We start from the raw sequence: 22,823 nt of genomic DNA, 5'->3' as shown, positions 1-22,823 counted from the left end.
CAAATATATGCCAGATTTTGTATAAAGGCTTCTGTGTTGGTTGTTAACATGTAGATCTTGGGCATAATGCTCTGCTCAGATGCATTTGGGCTTGGATAGATTAATAAATGCAAATTTAAATATGTGTAAATGATGATTTGAACTGTTTTTATGAACTGTTTCCCCAGGAGCTGCTTTTATTCCATGTTCACATTTACAATGTATTTTTCTCTTTGCTCTTTTAGCATATGTATGTATAAACTAATTTCACTCTCCATTGTTCAGTTCTGAATTTAATCAGGGATGTTAACGTGCTCTTCATGTTGTTTCTGGCTTTGTACCAGAGTTTTGTTGGCATTATCTTATTTACTAGCATTATAACATAAGTAATTGAGAGAACAAAAAAAATTAATGTATTGATAAGCAATGAATTGTTAGAAATTAACTTTCAGAGAGTCCTAATAATTGAACATAAATAACAAGTTGTTATTGCAGAATGTTTGACTAGAAATAAATAGTGTTTGGGGTTTATCTCTGCTGGTCACACATCTGATTTATGTCGTCCTTTGAGCCGTGAAAATTTCTGGTCTATTGCTTTTCTGAGGTCGTTGTTACAATAAGGGATGGAAGCTTCTGTTTGCAAAACCAATGGTTTAGGACAAGAATATTGTCTGCTGTATTTTTTATATTAAAATAAATAATTCCAAGAATGTTTTCCCTTTAATTTTTTTCTGAAAGTACAGTGGAATCTAATCTTAAAAGTCAAACAACAGAATTGCATTAGAGAAAATGCTGTATTTATCTTTGCTTCACAACAACAATAAAGAGGAGAAGTTAATTTTACCACAGATCTTTTGATTGAATGATATTTTCAGCTCTCTTCTTGAGAATCTGTAGTTTGCAGGAAGATAAAAATGTAGCATATGCAGCAAAGTCTGAAGAGTGTTTTCTAAATCAGTCGGTTTTGGTTCACCTCTTCGTTTCTTCATTCCTTTTGTGCTGCAGGTTGAACTTCAGTTTCAGTTAAATCGCTTACCCCTCTGTGAAATGCATTACGCTTTGGACAGGATTAAGGACAACAGTATTTTATTTCCAGATGTCAGCATGACTCCTACCATCCCCTGGAGTCCCAACAGGTATGGGAATGCAAACACTTCAATATCAAAGATTGTATGGTGATGTGTACTGATTTCCTCATAACAGATGGCTGAAACCTGCCCTGGAACAAGAAACCTGCCTTGCTGCTCTTTAATGGTGAGGATGGTTCAGAGAAGGGAGTGAAGCTGTTCTAAAGAAAACAAGGAAAGTGATTCTCTGAGGACTAGAATCTGTTGATTGGTTTTCCCTGCGACTGAGCTGTGGTTTTATAGGAATTGCAGTTGCATTGCAGCTGTAGAAAGCAAATCTGCTATTGTTGCTTACTCTTCTGTTCTTCACTGAGAATATGTATGATGCTTTATAGGAATGAAAATACCAGTTCCAAGGAGTTTGCTGTGCAGGATCTCAAAGAGTGGTCCATTAGGACTTCTGGAGTGTGGTGCAGTGAGCCCAAATTTGGACATATTGCTGAGGGTATGACTAAGAAAGCTGTGGGAAGGAGCATTAGAAGGACCAGCACTGCACTTGCAAGCAGTCCTGAGATTCTTTGTATACATGTCTTACAGTTTCCTTTATGAAATTGTAAACCCCTATGTACTATAAATACTTATAAGGAAACTTAAAGCTGGTGCAGTGATGCAGTGAAAATAGTTTGTCTCGAAGAGGAAACTTAGGGAAGAGAAATGCGAGGCTGTGTTGCTCAGGGAATATGGGCAGTATTCTCGCTGCATGGGGAAGGATAAAAGAGGCATGAGGTTTCTGTACTTAGAAACCAGGGAAATGAGAGGTATGTGGAACTGATATCCTGTACAGCATGCGAGGAGTTGTATGGTGTCTTGAAGGTGAGAATTAAGAGTGATTGTATATAGTAGAGAGATATAGTACTAATCAGACGATAGCTCAAGGATTAAAAGGAAAGGGATCAGGTTAGAAACCTGAGACAGCAAGATAATGTGAGACAAAAATTACTGGAAAATTTTAGTTTTTCTTTGGAAGTGTAGGGAAAACAGAGACAATAAAAGGGTGGGAGCAGTGTTCTCTGTGCGTGCATCAAAGCTTTGACAGTATGGGCAGAAAGAAGGGAATAAGTTTTGCCTACAGTTATTAGTACAAAGCTAATGGTGGTCAGTGACAGTCCCCTGGCTTAGTAAAGTTTTGAGTGAATCTCAAGGGAATGGTGTTTAAGAATAGTTTGGAAGTTAGCAGTGTTTTCACTAAAAAGAGGGTAAGTCAAGAAAGTGAGAACTGTTGTTTTCTTTTTAGTCAATATCATTTGTGTAATGTTTGATTTTTTTATATGCATAAATGATAATTATAATGGTTGTAGTTCAGTTTCATTCAGTGTAATAAGCATATTTTTTTCCATCTGGGAGCTTGGTTTGTCCTACCTGCAGAATCAGTACTTCTGACTGAAAACCGCCTTTCCCTGTTCTTCTTCTGGTTTTGTTTCATGTCCCTATTACTTTCTAGTGTTTCTTAGAGTCTTCTGCCAGCTTGTTGTTCATAGGTGTCTTAAAAAATTGGGAATTCGGTCAATTCCCTCTTGATTTTACTCCTTGTTACTAACTGCTACTGAGTAGATACTTTTCCCAGTCTGTAAGAAGCACAGTTCTTGTACCAAAGCAGATCACATTACTAAAGTATGGCCATATGTGCAGCAGTGACAGGTGGTTTTTACAATGCATGTCTACTTCTAAATCTGTCAGTGGGAATATTAAAACTGTGTCTACAGATCTTTAACCTCTTACGCTCATTGGAATTTTCTGAAAGCATCTTCCTGTTAATGCTGGTATCATTAGCTGGTTACAGCAAAATCCATTCTTTTAGGCTGCTTTCCCATTAGAGGTATGTGGATTAGTGTTTTAAAAAACAAAAGGCAAAGAGAAGGTTGTGGTTATTGGTAGCTATTAAGTTTTGTAGTTGTTTTTTAATTTCATCATGGATAAATTTTACCAAGCCCTGGGGTTTTTTAACTGTTGACTTTTAAAGTTGACAATGTAAATACTGCAGGAAAGAACTGTAACTGAAGTCACATTTTGCATATTAATAGTAGAAAATTGTATGTCTACTTGCCTTTGTTATCAGGGGATGGTGGTGCAGTACCTACTTTTTGTACTATGTGTCCTATGCAGGTTAATTACTGTTAGGTGAGATAGTGTAAACTGAGAAATAGATTCCTTATGAAAAAAACAAAACCCCAAGTTATTTATTGCAAATACCAAATCTTTGTGGTTACAGCATGTGATTGTTTCGCTGGATTTGTTGATTTGTTTCATTATGACTCAATGCCACAATCAATACAGTAGCATATAAGCTATTTATAGCTTTTAGAAATTGTACTTCATTTCATTTCTGACTGAGAGTGCATTGCCATAGCTTCTCTTTTTAAACTCTGTCTCCTTTTGTACAGACAATGGGATGAGCAGTTGGACCCTCGGCTAAACGCTAAGCAGAAAGAGGCTGTTCTGGCTATCACTACTCCACTTTCAATACAACTGCCTCCTGTTCTTATCATCGGTCCCTATGGGACAGGAAAAACCTTCACTCTGGCTCAGGCAGTCAAGCACATACTTCAACAACAGGATACTAGGTGAGATGGGGCACTAAACATAGGGTGATACTTGATTAGCAGAGATGTAGTTTTTTTACTTAAAAGGTAGGAATGTAGAATTTCCATCCAGCTTAAAAACAAACAAACCCCAAGCCATCCGTCATTGTTTTGAATGAGAAAGTAATTTTATAGTCTTAGCCTGTAGTTTCCTTTTGGAATTAAACTAATTAAAATGGACAATATATAGATGACTGTGATTTGCTCGACATGGAAAGTTTGGCAGTATGTTAGATAACAAGAGCTGTTCCGTGCTTAAAATCGAGTCTAGATTAATAATCACAAAATAATTACTGAAAAACTGTTTGAATTTCTCCTAACTGAAGAATTTGAGTTAAAGGGCTCAATCATGCCAACTATGTTAGGTTAGCAGCTAGTTTCATTAAGAGAAATGTGCAGGAAGATGGCCACTGTTTCCTTTTTTTTGTATTCTACTGCTTTGAATTGTTTTCTGTTTCTTCATTGCTTTTTTATTTGCACCATTTATTCCAGCAGGATTCTCATTTGCACCCATTCTAATAGTGCTGCTGATCTCTACATAAAGGATTATTTACATCCATATGTAGAAGCAGGCAATCCCCAGGCAAGACCTCTCAGGTATTTTTTTAAGGCTTATTATGTATCTATAAAATACTATTCTTAAGAAAAGGTGTCTATAAAAAAAGGTTAAAGAACTTCTAAAACATAAAAGCATATTGGCATTACCGGCAGTGCTTTTAAAAACATAGACTAAAAGGACATTGTCAACGTAATTTTGGGTCATTTGTTAAATAAAAATAAAGACATCCTTTTTTAAGCTTTTATTATTCTACTGATAAATGTGTCTTTCCTAATGAGCAAACTTTTGATATGCTCCTCTAAAAGCTATACTATGATAAAATCAAATGCGCTTTAATTGTATTTTAATTCCAGAACATTTTGACTCACACTTCCAGTGATAGTTTGGAAACTGGGGGCTACCCACCTGGCTTCTTGAAGAATAACTTTGATGTCATAGGAGCTACATGTTTAGAGAATCATGTGAAAGTAGTTTGGCCTCTTCTGATAAGTCAGGTTGAAGTCATTGTGTATGTGGTTAAATGTACTTACCGTGGGGATCTTGGGGAAGTAAAGGGGAAAAAAAATGAAGAAGAGGTGGAAACTTGAGGAGCAAGGAGGGTAAACTTGCATAGAAATAGCTAAGGAGGGTTTATTTAAAGGCAGAAACCAGCTCCTGGGAATATTTTGTGCAGTAATTGCAATATATGCAGTATAATGCTAGGTTGGGATGTATCTTTTTTAAACTATAGGCATAATTTTCTGAATGCCAGTCTATGAGTTTAATATATTACTAAGGAAATGCCTCTTTATGTTTGCTTCTTAGCTATTAAAAGCCATTCGGGACATACAGTTTATGCAATGTTAGTAAAGCCAATGAAGTTATGTGAAAGGGATAGATTTACAGCAGCTGTAAATTGTCTTAAATTTGGTGGATTAAGTTGCCTTATGACATTTTACAGCCACTGAGGATCTAGCCAGGGAAAAGAAGGCAGCTTATTTTGAATAGTTACTTTTGATCTGCTTGCATTTCAACACAGATTGTCTTAAGGTGATTTGTAAAGCACTTTGTGATGAAAAGCATGACGGTGTCTTAATTCTGTGGTGGGAAAAAACGTGTGTAACTGACACTTTTGGGAATACTGAATTGTGATTTAACAGAGCAAGGACTTAAATGCTTATTTTTTTTTGTGGTTGCCAGGCTTTTGCTACTTTCTTTTATGTGCTGCATTCAACTACATAGTCCAGTCTCAGAAATACTTATGAAAAACATACATAAAAGTGGTATTTTCCTTATGGTTAAAATATATTTGCCAAGGAAATCACAACGTATTATTTAAAAGCCACTGAATGCTTGCATTTAAGTATGATTGTCATAGCATTTGATATGAAGCCTTCAGAAAGTGCTGCTGTGGATTTGGATGATATTGTTCAAATAGTCGTGATACCTCTATAAAATGTTCTCTGAAATGGAGGCATACCTAGATTTGTGTGTGTATGTATTCAGGGATCCACAAATATGTGTGTCTTCAAATAAAAAATACCACGGCTAATTGAAAGGAAGATGTTTGAAAGGTAAACACGTATTGAGCTGATCTGGCAGGAGTTAAAGGGTTAATTTATCTGAATTGAAAGCAAGAGCTATGAAAGACTCCTAGCATGAAATGAATTGTGGATCTGTTACCTTGCTTTTTGACTCTTAAGATATATTTTCAGATTACCATCATTAGTGTAAACAGGCTCTTGCATTATTCTAAAGGAAACATCAAGTGGAGCAGCAGCAGTTGATTATCAAAGCTGGATGTGCTACTCGCAGAGTTTGTGTTTCTAAATGGCTAAACAGTTTGCTTTAGATTTTTTCCTTATTTACTCTACAAGTGATGAGTTGGCTTCATAGTATCCTGGCTAAAAATGTTTCCGTAGCTTAGTGGGGAGCACCATAATATTTATGTTGTTTTTAAAGAAGGAAAACTAAATTATCTAACACCCACTGAGTACAGAGAACTGTGTAAATATTTCTGTATGTTTCTGTGGATAAGATGTACACTAAATAAATTACCCTGTCAATGATGCGACATAAAAGTTTGAAGCCTGGAGTTTGGGTATTTTTGTGTAAATATCATATTATAAATTCATACTTTTTTTTTCTAACAAAATAACTTTCTGTGCCCTTTAGAAAATACAAAGTCAGAATGAGCACTGAGAATTTATGTCGAGTCTAAGTTCTGCACCTAAATAAAATACCAGTGAAGCCTGAAGGCCAAATTCTCATAGTCCTGCTGCCCATAAACAAATTTGTACCCAGGAAAAAAAATGCCCTTGGGTTTGATGAGATGATTCAACTGCATTAGGGGCACACTCCAAACCCTGACTCTTGCTGGAGAAACTTGACACTGAAACGATTTTGTTCTACTTATGTAAATTAATGCAGATGTGTTTCTGAAAGAAACAAACCCCAATCATAACCTACAGTTAGGAGGAAAGAGCCTTCAGTTAAGTGCTTCTTTTAGGTGCTAAATGCTTGGTTTTCAGTGTGGAGAAGCAGGGATCTTTTAGATGGTGAGTCAGAGCCAGGGGCAGGGATACCTTCCACTAGACCAGGTTGTCCAGCCTGGCCTTGCACGCTTCCAGGGATAAGGAAGTGTGCATACATACCCTCCTAAAAACCTCAGTCAAGACCTAGGGAGCAGATAGTAGCAATTTCTCTGTACGTTCCTGGGTGTATAGTGGTTGAGGTATCTGCTGTTCATTACTGTTATTTTACTTGCATATTTCAAATCTAGTTGCATCCATATGCTGGTTTTTGTGTGTAATACTAGGGGGAAAGGAAGGAGATTGATGCTGCTTTTATCTGTAATTTTAATACTTTAATTTCAGTTTATTCCTGACATGTCATTGCTGACTATTAATTCAGCAATGTCGGAAAATAAGTTGATTCTATTCAAAATCTCCCAGCTGAAACCTCTTCAGTTAACCTTTTAAATACTTAAATCTTAACGTACATGTGTAAGCACGGCTATAGCCTGAAACCAGGTACCTTTAGCACGTGGCTGCGAGATTCAGGAGATACCCCGACTTAAAAATTGATCAATGGGAGCAAACCAGAGTTTGAATTGAAGCAAAACAAACAAAAGCCACAACCCAAACCAAAAACCCAGAAGGATTTAAAGAACCATTGCCCTCTTTTCCAAATTGGCTGGAGTTGTTCTTGTGCTGAAACTGGTGTTAATGGATCTTATCAAATGCTAGTCTGAAACGGAAAGAAATCGCTCTGCGGCCATTCGCTTGTTTTCTTGAAACTCTACCTTTTATCTTATGCCATTCTCAGAAGAAGATTGTTTTAAGGAGGTAACTGTCAGACAAGTTCTTCACATGTTTTCTGTATCCCTGGGAACATGCCTGTTTGTGAGAATGAGCCTGGCTTTGGAGGTAGAGCAAAAGAAATGGAAGAGGGAAATCAGGTGCTTTTCAAGTTTTCTTTAGACTTTTTGGGTCTACTTAGAGATTTTTGGGGGTTTTAATAGTCTTTTAACAGAGGCATAAAATCAAACTGCTGGATTCTTGCTCCTCTGAGCTTCTGTGTTCTTTTTGCTTGAGGGATTTCAGGTGAGAAATAAGTGCACAAAAATCTAAGGAGCTGGGATTGGAGTTTTTCCAAGCAGAGTTCTCTGGAGCACAGCCTGAAGGGAGAATCCTGGTATTTATATCAAGAGCTGGGAGGAATTGTGTTACCCAGTTCAGAACAGGGAAAAAAGTTTTGAAGAACTTTTAATTTAGTCCCTGTTCATCCTTGTAAGGAGACATGAGAAGCAGAAGTTGCTTTTGTAGGACAGGAGTGACATGAAACTCTTGTTTAGCCTCCCTCAGAGGTTCTGATTCTAGGTTCCTGCTTTGCTAACTTACAGAGCTGTATTTTAAGTGATTTAGGAGCAATCCCGGCCTGAAACATGAACAAGGACATGATTGTGAATCTAAATTACTGATCTAAGGTCACTACTTTTGGAAATAGGCTGTTGTACAAATTGATACTTTGATGATAGAACTTTACCAATAGGAGCAAAATAGGAAATACTGGGAAATACTCAATTTCACTAACGTTTAGTAGAAATACTAGGGCAAATTGATGTAATGGCTGGAAAGTTGGTGGACAAATAGGTTAGCTGCCAGGTTGTCCCATTCTTTGACTCATTGGCTAGAGACCCACAGAAATGAAGGCTTTTGTTGTAGATATCCAGATGCCACATTTAGAAATAAAGGTGGTATGAATTTACGTGCGAGATGCAGGTTCTGCGCATGCTAACTGAGTATTAGGAAGTACAGTAGATATATTCAGTACTTTTGTTTGCAGAGGATTGAGTCCCTAAGCTATAATCATCTTGATTTCCAATAGTAACTTCCCTGCCTGTGGTTTGGGTAAACCTTAGCCTTCAAAGTTTCATCTTCCCCAGAACTGAAGTCTTGATGTGAGGCGCGTGATGTGAGAAAGTGCACACTCACGTGAGCTATGGCTGGCTTTTGGTTTTGTAGCTGCAGTTTTTGCTTATTTGGTTAGTAACTACTAAATAAATTGGTAACTGCTAATGCTGGACTGTGCTGGCATTCAGGTACTTTGCTGATGCAGGTATTAATATCAGAAGATTGGTTGCTTGTTTAATCAGAAGTTAAGGGTACGTTGCAGGGAGAAATGTTCTGGTTTGTGATAAGCTGGTAAAATCCAGTAATAGGTTCCTCTAACATCAAGAAAGAAGAAATCTTAATAATGAAATTACAGGAGACTTTGTTAGACCAAATTGCACCTGAGAAAGCAATCCCTTGTTCAGTGTGGCTTACTTATAGCCCGACATTTTCGAAGCAGTCACATCTGTCAGGTGTTTTTGTGCCAGGGGTGAATAATAGCTCTGGGATACCTTTTTGATCTGACATCAAAATAAAAGAAATTAATGGGTAAGCAGCAATGCAGTTTGAAATGCTGTCAGCCAATCTGTGAGTCACACATAGTTGAATTTTGGTAATAAAAGACATTGCATGGTATAATAATGTCTAATAACCATAATATTTTGCATTTCAATAGCAGCTTTCATCCAAGAATCTCAAAGTGCTTTACAAATATAAACTCACAATAAACTCATTAATCCTCACAGTGCTCCTGTGAGAGGGTAGGTAAGTATTGCCCTCAGTTAAGACTGAGAAATGGAATCATATGAAAGCTGGTTGAAGGCTGGGATAAATAGAGCAGGGTTATTTTGCTCCTGCTACCTATTAGGCTGTGTTGTTATGTTTATGTAATAACAGTCTATCAAATAAGGCCTAGCAGTTCAGTGGCTGATAAGGAATAACCTTAGAAGGTGCTTGTTCTAGGAATGTCTCAGGAGTGTGGTGTTTGCTCCCTCACTGAGCCCAGGCTTAACTAGAGTTAGCTTTGGTCGCAAAGTGTCAATTTTGGTTGATTTTGCTGTCAAATTAAAAAGCCCTTCAGAATATGCAGGGGCCTTTGCACCTCTCTGCATTTCATTTTGTTCTTATTGTTCAGAATGCACATTGTATTTTCACAAGCCAAACTTATAATAATCCTAATAATTGTTTCTCTCGTGTTGTATGGAACTGAGCTGTAATTTGCAAACGTGGGTGGACACGTGAAATCCAAACTCCAGCCAGTGCAGTGCATTTAGGTCCATAATTACACTTTTCCAAATACTTGATTAAGAATTTGGAATTTGGAATAGTGCAGGTGAAAATAAACAATGAATAGATAAACCAAACAGCATTAAGTCCCATATTTAGAAGTGAAATTAGTTTAAGTAATAGCATCTTAATTTGATTTAGAATTCAATAACTTTAATTCTTTGTATTAATATTTCTACAGTAGGTTCTTGTAGTTTAAACGTTCTGCTTTAGATACAGTTCCTACTAGACAGAGATTATGTTCTTGAGGAGCACCCCATAGAGAAGCCCTGTGAAATCTTTATCCAGATCCTCTGCTGGTGGGCTTTGGCATATTCCTGTATCCCTCTGTGGAGTTACTTCTACTCCATTTTCTAGGGCATAGCCTTTTTGTCTTCCTTGTTCCTCTTCCATTTATCTAGACTGGCTGTAACATTTCATCACTTTTTAAGAAGTATTCATCATTGTTCTCATGATACGGTGATTAAAATTATCTTGTGTCATGGAAAGATTAAGTCCAGTGCTTTGCTGGCAATGTCCAGATAATCTTAGACTCCAGCCATCCTTTTTGGCACTGTTTTCTCATTCTTTTATAGAGTGCATTGCAATTATGCCCCTGTGTGATGGGCCACGATGAATTTACTTGCATACAGAATGAATATACTGTTTGCTTCTTAGATCTCAGAAGACATTTACTGTGTGTAAAAGGAAGTACAGGATTTTATTAATGTCTTTTGAATTGTTTTTTTTAAGATCCTATGGCTGCAGTTGCTGAAATGTGGAGAGCACTGCAGCTCTGGCAGGTCCAAGACTATGGGCTGTATTTATATTTCAGCTGAGGACATACTTCTTTACAATGAGTTTATTGACAGCTTAAAATGAAATAGACGTTGATGTGAGTGTTGCAGAACTTAAATGTATGAAGAATTTACAGATTTCCATATCTGAATTAATCCTTGGTAGCTCTTCATGTAAGTGGTATTGCACTGGAGCAAATAATGGACGCTAAATCCAAGGCATTTTAGCATATTTTCGCATGTTATTCTGCATAGTTGTGATGTTTTCCGTCCTGAAGATTACATTTAATTACCAGAAAACAGAATATTAGCATTTGAAATATTAGGCTGTCACCATGTTCAAATTGTATAGAAAATAAGTCCCCTTTTTCTTTTCTAGGGTATATTTCAGAAATCGCTGGGTAAAGACTGTCCACCCAGTTGTGCATCAGTACTGTTTGATTTCAAGCACACATTCCACCTTTCAGATGCCACAGAAAGAAGACATTCTAAAGCAACGAGTAGTAGTCGTTACTTTAAATACATCACAGTATCTATGTCAACTGGATCTTGAACCAGGTGAGATAACTTCTAAGCAAGAAGTGTCCATGCTCGAGAATTCCGTTCCTCTTACCAGTGTCAGCTTGTTACCTAATGTTAAAAAATAAACAGTGATCATCTTAAAATGTTCTTTTCTTTTAATGAATAAATGTTTATTACAATGCTAAAACTCTGGCATCAAACCAGCCTTTGGCTTATTCTGGTTTTTACCTGATTTAAAAATAAAGAAGCATGGTATGTGATCTGGTGTTTCTGAGATCCAAGATGGAGAGTTCTGTTTGAGATTCTGACTTTGAATATAATGCTCAGTAAGGTCATTACTCAGTGGAGCATGTAACCATATATACACACGGAGAGCTTGTCTTCTGAATTGTTTAGCTCTGCAAAGAACTCCTGCACATACAGACCCATGTGTTATTAATGTGATTCTTCCACGGTTGTTTCCTAAACTGAAATGTATTAGACTGGTTTTTGAGGGGCAGAGGCTCTTTAGGGTTCATTGTTTTCTTGATCTCCAAATGAAATCCATCTGCTTTTTGGAGAAGGTGGGATTTCCTTATAGAAGTTGTTATGCTTGGCTTTTTATGGCTGCATTTGTTGCAATAGAGAAAACTAATAACAGAGTTTATGGTAAATATTTTCAGGTCTTTAGATGGAAGTAAGTCCTTTGTCAGTAAGCTGTGTACAGTCATTCCACAGTAGTGTGTGTGCAGCTGCATGAAATACATGTTTTCCAAAGAAAATTGCTATGTTTCTATGTATATAATCTTAATTGGTTGGTACACTAAGTCCTCTAATACTTGGTTTTAAACCTTAATATAGAGCAGTGTATAAAACCATGTCTCTTCTATAGCTATCCTGGATTTACATTCCATAAAATATGTCTACTGTGGCCCAGTTTTTTTTGAGTGCACGTTACCCAGTGCATAGATTTCCCCCCCCCACCCAGCAAAACTTTTGGTCCATTTTATCATAAGATTGAATGTAAATTTTCCTTTAATTTCTGTTTTCTTTTTCTCCCTTTAAAGCCCCTTAAACCAGCAAAGTGCTCAGGTGTGTGTGCGAATTTAATGGGAAATTTAGTATATAAAATAGCGAATAGGACTGAAGTATATGAGGAAATCTGTTTCATTGTCATCTTCCAAAGCTCTTCACACCTTGTAGTGATGATTTTGGAGTTGAGAAACTTACTGAGGGAGGTCTGCCAAGAAACATTTCCTTTTGGTATAAGGGGAGCTCAGATAAAACAGCGATCTAACTTCATGTGTATCAGAAGAAAGAGGCAGAACTGTGGGCTACTGCTAATGTCACTGGCAATCAGTTGACCACTGGTTATTCGATGGGTTTGAGAATTGTTTGTGTGGTTTCTAGTACTTGCTAGAATTGCATAAAACACACTGGATTTTCTTCTAATTTTGGTTACCATCAGAATACAGAACTTCAAGTCCAGTTTCTTGTATGATTATCGCTGTTTATTTTATCATATTTCAAGTTCCATTTATTTGCTGATATCTCTGGTTTGCAGGTTTTTTTACACACATTCTGTTAGACGAAGCTGCACAAGCTATGGAGTGTGAAACTATTATGCCTCTAGCATTAGCTAATAAAAACACCAGAATTGTCTTGGCTGGAGACCATATGCAGGTAAGAGCTGTAGAGCTGTTGAATGCCAAGTATATATATGTATGTATTTCTATTTATATACGTAAGTTAATCTGCTCTAAATTTCTGTGGTGTGTAACATAGACTCGCAGTATTTCTCCAAAGTGAGAATATGCTGTTGTCTGCATTTTACAGTAAGGGAACTGAGGCAAAAAGTGAGTGAGTTGTCCAAAGTTACATAGGAAACCTGTGATAGAACAGACCTGGGCCCATTCAACCACTGATCTGCATGCAAATAAAATTTCATTTTAGAGAGGGAGATGCATATGTTTTACCAGCCATATAATAGATGGGGAAGCCAAGGAAAATCCAAGGGATGTTACTTCCATAAAGATATGAGGATAGTTATTATTACAGTCAGGATAAGAGTTTCTCCTACTCTTTATGACTGGTATTTCCTGTTGATATTTGCAAGAATTGTAGAACATGGAGAATCTGTGTTATGATTTAGGCGACCTTTTTTTACTGCATCATAATCTGGTAAGGATTTGAACAAGTAAGAAATAGGAAACTGAAGCTAACCAGTGCATTTATGTTACTGCGGTGTACCTAGCCATGGTATATGTCTTCCAACTATGAATGTACAGTTAAAAGTAAGCTTTCTTTTTTTTTGGTGCAAAATAGGCATGTTGGGAGCATGAAATTCCAAGTCCACATACTTAGTTACATTTTCTTTATATGTGTGTGTCTATTACAGCTCAGTCCTTTTGTCTACAGTGAATTTGCCAGGGAGAGAAACCTTCATGTCTCATTGCTTGACCGGCTCTATGAGCACTACCCTGCAGAATTTCCATGCAGGATCTTGCTGTGTGAGAACTATCGCTCCCATGAAGCTATCATCAAGTAGGTGTGAACTTTTTCACTGTATCGTGTTCCTTTGACTGTGAGTGAACAAAGCAACTCTTGAGCCCAGCAGAGCTGAATAAAGAGAGACGCATTAAATGTTTCTGTAATGTAGTCTAAGTTGTTTCAAAGTTAATTACTAGAGTAATTTTTGTAACTAGGTTGAAATTCAGTCTCCTAGAACAGATGCCAGGGGTTCAATCAGTTCTATTACAAACCCCTCATTCAGGTGGGGATGCTTTGGCTGCAAGATGTGCATGCTAACCCAAAGAACAGTTACCTTCCCCCATGTAACTGTAAAGTAGTATGTTGTATAGGGTCTGTTTATCTTTGAACTGGTCTAGAACTGTAGAATTACTGGGGTGCATTATCTTGGAATGGTAAGCTATGTGCACTGTAAGGATGTACAGCTATGAACAGAAAAAATAGGTCAAATTTTGGGCACTTTTCTGTCCCGTTGTCTTCTTTTATTACTTCTTTTAAGACACATTAATCAGTGGGTTTGCATTTTTATGCTATGGTAAACTAATGGCTTCTGGTGTAATGAGCTCATCCATGAGCTCTGCTGGAAAGAATAAGTGCAATCATGGGGAAAAATGCTAAAGTTGAAATCCTGGCTCAAATGTATACTGAGGAATGTTGTGTTGGTATCCAGTCATGCTAATTAGGTTATGACTGTGTTCAAAGCAGAAGCATTTAAGTGCTCTAGGCAATCAGAAGTGAGAATGTAACATATTTGGTTACACAGCTTGATCTGTCTTCATTTTATGGACTTTGTCATTATGGACTGAGTGGTGCTAAATATTTTACACATTTCTTGATATTGTAAGTTCAAAATGAGAGAGGATCTGAAAAGGAAGGGATTGTTTCAGCTTTTAGTTAGAGATCACTTCCATGAAGTTTACCTCATGAAAATTTGCTTCAGCAGTTGGAGTTCAGACAGCGAGTTCCTAGAAAGATCCACTGTGTGAACACTGACTGCAGAAATATACCACTGGGGCTAGTCAGCTGTCTAGTGGAAGTCCAGTGTGCCTAATTCCACTTGGAAGTGTTGCTGTGTGAAGTGGAACCTGCTAAATACTCCGATGGTGGTCCATTTAGATGATTCTCAACTCTACTTTTTAATAAAGTGGAATTTACCCTGAGAAATGGGACCACGGCATGCAAGACAGAAGTAAATGTAGGAAGATGGTTCATGTTGGACTCATTAATCATACTTGCCTAAATAAAGAAACTAAGAGAAATAAAGGAAAGAACAAGCCATTAGTTTAGCCTGAAGTATTTTTTCTATTGAAGAAAACTTTCCTTGTAGAAAGACTGTTTTATTGTTTTGTGAGAACTCATAACTAAGAATTAATTTGCAGAAGAAATTGTTACGCAACTCAGTCCACAGAACAGTGGTATATTCTTCAGGTACATGTGATTGTATATATTTATCAGTGAGATGTGCATCTTTTATTAGTGAGCTCATATGTAGACTCCACATTTTATTCTGTTTTGTCTCGTTGCAGTTATACATCTGAACTTTTCTATGAAGGCAAATTGATGGCAAGTGGAAAGCAGCCAGCCCACAAAGATTTCTACCCTTTGACTTTCTTCACAGCACGTGGAGAAGATGTGCAAGAAAAAAATAGCACAGCTTTTTACAACAATGCAGAGGTAACTCTTCTTTGGCTTTATTCATGATTGCTTTCTTAAAGCTCCGCTCCTCCCAGATATATTGGTTTATGCTCAGTGTAGGTGGAAGACATAAATTGTCCTCTCCTAGGAGAGGGGAACATGGAGCAGGCTAAACATGAAGGAGTGAACATTGCAATTGTAGTAAATATTTCCACTAATTTATCTTCTTTTTCTTTGCAAATTGTAAGCTGCATATAGTTCTCTCAGGCTCATTCTTCATCATGTCTTTCCTCATAATTTTTTGTGACATTCTGGTGGATGTATCTTAGCAACTGAGAGTAACTGCAATTTGAAGTGAAACTTAGATTTCTTTGTTGTAGAAATGTTCCCACTCAGAGTCCTCTGGAGTAACATTTCATATTTGCTTTAATATATTTAGGCTCAGTGTCTAACCGATCATGTGCAAATAGGATTTATTTTTTTAGGTGAGAACTTATTCTCAGCATGTTTGTTTCACATAGATGTCTATGTATTCTTCAAAAATTACTTACATTCTTATTCCTTCCCTTGAATTAAACCCAACAAACCCCACAAAACCCGATAAGAAACAAGCACATGCACCTCATCTCACCCCACCCTGACTTGGTAATACTCGTTGTAGTGGAAGATGCCTTTTTCCAGTCACCTCAAGTTAGGGGAGGATTGACTCAATTCCTTTTTTCCCCCCAAAAAAAGATGTCTTAAGAAATATCCTTGACATTTAAAGAAAACCCAAGAAATACCATTAATTTTCTTAAATTGAGGTGGAATTATTACAGAATTTGGTTGCAGTTTAGCAGCAGTGTTTGTTATGAAGCACTGCAGAGCTGTCTGTTTCCCATTGTTGATCATGGTGCAGTTCATCTGATGCACAGTCTTAAACCTTTTTGTTGTTATGCTGCACTTGTTATGCATTCTTTGATGTATGAAAATATCCACTTAAACAAGAAGCTCCAATGACTTGTGGACACATCAGTGCAAAAAACCTGAAGGCACCTGACTACTTTGATTAATCTACTTGGATTGCTTTGCCATTTAAACAAAAGTTGGGAAAACCCTAAAAATATCTTCAGTGGCCAAATAACTGTCTGAAAGTTGTGAGTCATTAATAGCTACAGGCTGGAATGAAGGACAACAGCTGTTTAAACACCAACATGAAAAGCTGAAATTCAGATGATGAGAGAGATTTTTTGCCGTTTGACTCTTAATGGACATTTGCATTGGGGCATCTTATGGTTCATTGGTGTCTCTATTAAGTATTAATCTGGAAAATGTGCTTTCCCTTTTTGGTCTTAATTCTGTAATTTCCCTGTATGGTGCTATTTCTGAATACATAGCCAGAAGCTGTAGGCTTACAGGGAAGCTTGCCAAAATACCTGCAAAAGATAATTATATGTGTGCTACGTTTCTTACAGATATCAAAGTTTATTCGTATATCCTTTGTCAGTAGAACTAGCTTTTAAATGCAAGAATTTGTGTTGCAAAAAGTTGTAGTCGGGGCTTGCTCAAAACCAGCCACGTATTTCACTGCCCTTTGAAAATCTGAAATGGTTCAAAATAAGCTATTGGACTTCTAAAGCATTAAGAGAGCTTTCTTTGCTGTAGTGGTTTTCTCCTGATATTCTTTTAATCCCTGAGTTTTTCAATAAACTGTTCCAGTTTCCATTAATTTTTTAAGGCTATATACATGAGAACCTGTGTCATACAGTCAGATCTTGGATGCTAAGAAGTCAGCATGAAACAAGAGACTTTAAGCAGTGAAGAACTACTGTGTTTTATATTATTGTATATACCCATTGTGATTTATATCACTCTCCATGTTCCTCAAGTGTCATAAAAGTCCCTAGAATTCCTGCTTGCTAATTTGAAGAAGAGGTAATGTAAAAGCTAAGAGCATTAAATATCCCTTTAATTCCCCCAGATAACTGGGTGACTCAGGAAGAGAAGAAAGTTAAGAATACTTAAGGTTCTTGTAGGAAAGATTCTCTGCCTTGTGTCCTTTAAAAGGCTGAGCTTGCATTTGTAATGCTATAGGAAAACTGCATTCATCAGTTCTTCTGCTTTAGATAACTGGATAAGTATTTATTGACTATACTGAGATTTTTTGAATGACACAGTAATGTTTAAAAAACACAATATCAATAAATAAATTTAAAAAGGAGCCACAACCCATCCATCAAGTTGTTCACAACTGCCATCCATAGTGCAGTATCTCTGCTCAGTGTGTTTAAACAGAAGCTGCTATGCCTGGTGCTTTTTGGCAGGAGGTTACTTTGAGCCTCTCCCCTCGCAGGAGGTGGTTTTCAGTTTTATTACTCATTAGTCTCCCCAGGTAGCACACTTAATAGTATTTAATAGAGACAAATTAGCAGTTGATGAATAATCTGAAATTCCTGATGGTATCCTTTGGAATGGGAAGCAGTTGTGCTCTGGTGTATGTACTTGCTTTTTAGAGTTAACAAGCTCTGATATACCATATATAAAACCCAGTATAAAAATAAACTCTACTTAGGCAGTTTATTTACATCTGGAGATCAGGTGAAGTATGATAAGAAATGTCCATTTTCTTAAGAAAAACGTAAGCATGAAAATGAAAATAATATAATTTCCCAGCTTGTACTTTAAAGGTGACATTTTTGTGGTCAAACTCTTACTTCAAGATTAAAAAGGGGCACAATATAGTAAATACATTGTTTTAATACATGATACTTCAGAGTATCATTAAGATGCAATATTGCTGCTTGTTCAGGAAGGCTGCGTAATACTGCGTCATGTTCTAGAGCTTTAAAATTCATATTATCTTGCCATGTCAAAGAACAATCTTCAGTGGAGCGTGCTTTTAAGAATTCTGACTTTCTTTTAAGGTGTTTGAAGTAGTGGAGCGTGTTGAAGAATTAAGAAGAAAATGGCCTGTTGCCTGGGGCAAGTTGGATGATGGCAGTATAGGTGTTGTAACGCCTTATGCTGATCAAGTGTTCAGAATTCGGGCTGAACTACGGAAAAAAAGACTGTCTGATGTCAGTGTGGAGAGAGTGCTAAACGTTCAGGGTAAGTAATAGTTGTGTGTCTCGAAGATATGCTAAGGAAGTGAGAAATGTGACTGGTGAAGCTAAGGAAGATGAACTGAAATCCTCTTTAAAACGATCAGAACAAAAGGAGAGCTGTGATATAGCCCATAAACCCCAATGTATCAAAGTGAAACTGGCAAGTGTGCTGATTAGATGTTATTCCAACACTGAATATCAAAGCAATAAACACCTGGATGTGAGAATTATCTGTCTTCAAAACTTAAGTTCAAGCTTAGGTAAAAAAAATAAATGGATTGGGTGAAAAATGTGAAAGCTTTTATCCCAGTGGGAAAAACAGAGCTCCAAATAAAATTGGGAGAAGGCTTTAGCCTCAAAATGTTGTACTGATTTTTATTTTTTTTTTTTTCATTTGTGACTGTAAAAAGAGGTCCACATATTTTGGTATTTGTTCCTGGAATCACATGGATAGCAAGAATTTTGTGTAGGCATAGCCTGTTGCTAGGTTGCACTTTTAGTCAGTAATAAACAAAGGAAGATAATCAAGTGACTGAGCGACAGCGAGTTGCTGCTGGGTGTTCTGTTGTTTCATGGTAGATATTTGTATGGTTGGGAAGTTCTTAAATATGAAACAAGAATGTCCAGAACTTTTTTCAGGTAGAATAAATACGTCTAAGAGTTATAATTGTTTGACTGGCAACACTGTAAAGATAGTCAGCATTTCAGAAGGTTCTGGAATGATTAATATTAAGATGAAAAATAAGATTTTTAAAGGGAAAGCATTCTGGTAATAGAATATGCTATTTATAGTGCATCTTCTAAAATTTTTAAATCTTATTATTCTTGCATAAAGCTCTTCATGTGAAGGGTAGTTATCAGTTCTTCAGAGTATCTAGGTGTGAAGTCTGGCTGGTGAGTGCGATGCTCTGATTGTGTTACTAGCTGAAATAGCTGCTGTTATCTCAGGTATTTGTTTTTTTGCTTCATTTTAGGAAAACAGTTCAGAGTCTTGTTTCTCAGTACAGTACGAACACGGCATACATGCAAACATAAGCAAACGCCAATTAAAAGGAAAGAGCAGTTACTGGAGGATTCAACAGAAGACTTGGATTATGGTTTTCTGTCCAATTACAAACTTCTCAACACTGCCATTACAAGAGCACAATCCTTAGTAGCTGTGGTGGGAGATCCTATTGCTTTATGTTCCATTGGAAGATGCAGGTACTTATACATGATCCTTAGTTTGTCGGGGATAAGGATACTGGAAAATGCGTTTGTGATGGCTGATGGATTTGGTAAAATTATGGATGTTCTTTCAGGTGCCAAGTAAGACACTCTGTATTTAAACCCTCAAAATAACTGCATTCCATCTAATATCCTCTATGGGTGGCCAAGTCTGGCTTTTTTTGTAGGTTTTATTTTGTGCTTGTTATGTTCTGACCTTACCTTCTTATCCAGTGTCGTAGTGTCACCATGTGTAACAGCCTACGGAGAAGAAGTGTGAGAGACCTATCACTTGCCCATTGATAAACTGCCCTTAATGTATTTGTAGTTCCTTTAATTTTTACTCGGCAGTAACAATTGAAAATGCTTCATTTTTTCTGTTTTTCAATACCTACTACAATTTTATATATAAATAAAATTAATATATAATTAGGTATAATGTAGTATTTTAAGATTGAATATGATGACAGTCATATGAAGGTAGGAGACTTGAAAACTGCTAATTACATTTTTATATGTCTTTATGACACCAGGAAAAACCCCATTAAGATTTGAATGAATTTGCTTTTTACAGACCTAAATGAAGAAATGTGAAAAATGTTAAGAGATGTGAACACTGATGTTAAGGATACCAAGTTCTTGTTTTTCAAAGGTTTCCTTTTCGATGGAAGAGCTGAAGTTTTGAGATGATTAGAGATAAACCCTGAGGCTTATTTCTCGAAGAGAGGAAACACTGCACTGACTACATTATTAAAATAAAGCTAAAAATACGTATTAGGCAGTTGTTACATCTATGTTGTGTTCTACTTTCCTGAGCAGTGTTCTCCTACTGTATTGAAAATGGAGGTGGTTTTCAAGTATTAGAATTGAAAAACCCCAAATGAAAACCAAACCTTTGTTTACTGCATTTATGAACTCTAACCTGAATTTTAACCTCTTCTCTGTTAGAGACACATCAAGAGTATCCATACGTTAATAGAGTGATCTTTAAATGACTACTAACGATTTACTGAAAGAGAAATGACGGTTGTGGTTTTATTTCCCTTTTCCCATTACCTGCTTGGGTTTTTTTAGACATACTTGTCTTATGTAACTAACTGATGAGAAAGCTCTGTGCCTCCCAAACACTTGATCCACAAATGATGAGCATCTGTTACAGTCTGCTGGTGCAGTCTCTAGTTCATTGGCTTTCTCTGCAGAGATGCATAACTTAGCTGTAGAGGCTGCCATGCTGTGCTGGCTTACTGCTTCCTCAGAAATTATTCTCAGTTGATAAATTTTGCTTCTCTTGCTGACACCGGGGTTCAGGTTGTGCAGTGTTGCCTAAGTCAGAGAGTTAGTTAATCCCTAGTTAATTCAGTTAGCACCTAGGACCGTTACTGGCTCTCCAACTATCTGTCTAAATACAGCTTTCGTTGGAGAATGTCTTGTCTCTCTAAACCCCAGTGAGGAAGATAATCTCTTGAATTTTCACATAAGCCTGAGTGTTGAGGTTTTAATTTAGATACCCAAAGGGGACCCGGTTTTCAAACGTGGGGGCTCAGCAATTTCTCCAAGTATGGCTCCTTCAAAATATCCAAAATAGGGCGTGCAAAAGCGTATTAAATGAAAGTGTAGGCTATCAGCATGGTACATGTGTTACAGTGTTGGCACTTAGGGATTGAGTTTGCCTTTTGAAGGCCAGCAGCTGTTTATATATGTATAGCTGTTCCAAATTATGAAACAAAAAGATAATTAAGAAACAAGGAGCACTGGAGCTTTATTAAGATGTATCTCAAGGTTTCCCTTTAATACACCATTGTCTTGTTTCACTGAATAATTGAACATTCACTCTTTGAAAATAGTGCTGGAGGGGCTCAGGCGTGCTGCTAGAAAGATGGTTCTTTTTTAGTACAACAGGAGTAGAGAAGTCTGCAAGAAGTGACATTTCGTTAGGAAAAGCAGACCTCAAAAAAAGTTTAGAGAGTACTTGAATTTTATAAATATTCTAATACCTGTCAAAATGAGTCAAGACTCTGTAATGATAGTTGTAGAGAGCTTTGTGAAGTATGCCCAGGGTAATCATTACGTTTCTGTGTGTTACAATGAGACTAGACAGGGCTGTTGTGGCAGACACTCCCTTTAAACTCCAGAGCACACTGTAAGACAGAAGCAGCAGCGTTTTATTCTCTGTTCTTACACCCCAGTACAAGTGCTCCATGTGTAGAGAGACTGCTCAGGGCATTTTAAGCAAAAGTGGATGGGTCTCAGTGGATTTGTGGTTCTTGGCAGTAGGTTTGGTGACTGAATTGATTAATCAGAGGGAGTTCCTTCATTAAAGCATCTTGGTGAAGTATTTCAGTTTGGTTTTTAAATCTCACTTAAAACCTTGCAAGATAGGTTTGCCTTACAGCACGATGCAGAAAAGAGCCATCTTGCATCCTGCATTTTAAAACAGCAATTCTTGTGTCTATACAATCGTGACAAAAGATGGGCTTTTAAGGAAAACCGTTTTGAATTCTTAACTACATCAGTAACATTATAGTATTCTTGCAAGAAAGACGTTTATTACGTCCCACAAAGCCAGCTACTCAACAGGACGTGACACTGCTGTTAAAATCAGTGTGCAGCCGTCTCTTATTTTACAGGTTGTAGGAAATAACAGTGCTTGCTTATAGATCAGGCCTTATGATTGAAGGGTCACCTAGAATGAGTTATGGGCAAGCACGACTTTAAGAGAATTTTCTTTTTAATACTTTTTTTCAGTAATTTTTGTTATTGATGATTTTTTGGAAAGAAATCAGGTGTTTTTGGGGGATTTGGTTTGGTTTTCTTAAGTAACATCTTCAGACCCTATTTAAATATCTTTTAGGCTTAAGTAACTTCCCTCACAAAGTTTCTTTGAGGTTAAAAAAAATCAAAAGCATTATAAGTATAAAGTTTTTGTATAAATCCTGCTGCAGTTGTTAAAAATACAAAGACTTTTATAAGCAATAGAATGTCATGAGAAAGCAGAAGGAGGCAGGTAGGAGTGTTCTTTTATTACCTGGTTTGAAAACCACTCCACCCTCCACAAAGTTGGATACAGACGTAGAGATAACCATGTGTCGTTTGGTGGTTGAATCTCTGGCTTGAAATGTCTTCTATATGTAAAACTTGAGGATTTTGTTTGTTTTCCACCTGAGGATTTCCAAGACCCTCTGAGTACTC

The 22,823-nt window shown here is 37.0% G+C and overlaps 1 protein-coding gene across 6 annotated transcripts in view; it reads left to right on the top strand.

The window, feature by feature from the left end:
* Positions 1–22,823, top strand: part of HELZ (helicase with zinc finger) — an 87,728-nt gene that overhangs the window by 43,946 nt on the left and 20,959 nt on the right. For 5 of the 6 annotated variants that reach the window (XM_061455277.1, XM_061455279.1, XM_061455281.1 and 2 more), the window contains 9 exons: positions 985–1,115; positions 3,488–3,667; positions 4,178–4,282; positions 11,060–11,238; positions 12,746–12,864; positions 13,580–13,725; positions 15,237–15,384; positions 18,249–18,432; positions 19,403–19,631. In XM_061455277.1, coding sequence (XP_061311261.1) covers positions 985–1,115; positions 3,488–3,667; positions 4,178–4,282; positions 11,060–11,238; positions 12,746–12,864; positions 13,580–13,725; positions 15,237–15,384; positions 18,249–18,432; positions 19,403–19,631 — 1,421 coding nt within the window. The remainder of the gene's footprint in view (positions 1–984; positions 1,116–3,487; positions 3,668–4,177; positions 4,283–11,059; positions 11,239–12,745; positions 12,865–13,579; positions 13,726–15,236; positions 15,385–18,248; positions 18,433–19,402; positions 19,632–22,823) is intronic. The other variant, XM_061455278.1, reaches the window with a different exon arrangement.

The sequence above is a fragment of the Pezoporus flaviventris genome, unplaced genomic scaffold (genome assembly GCF_033815535.1).
Source record: "Pezoporus flaviventris isolate CSIRO_AGI_PZ_B2104156 unplaced genomic scaffold, CSIRO_AGI_Pfla_v1 ptg000020l, whole genome shotgun sequence".
NCBI classification, from domain to species: Eukaryota; Metazoa; Chordata; class Aves; order Psittaciformes; family Psittacidae; genus Pezoporus; species Pezoporus flaviventris.
This window is presented reverse-complemented; position numbering and strand designations above follow the sequence as displayed.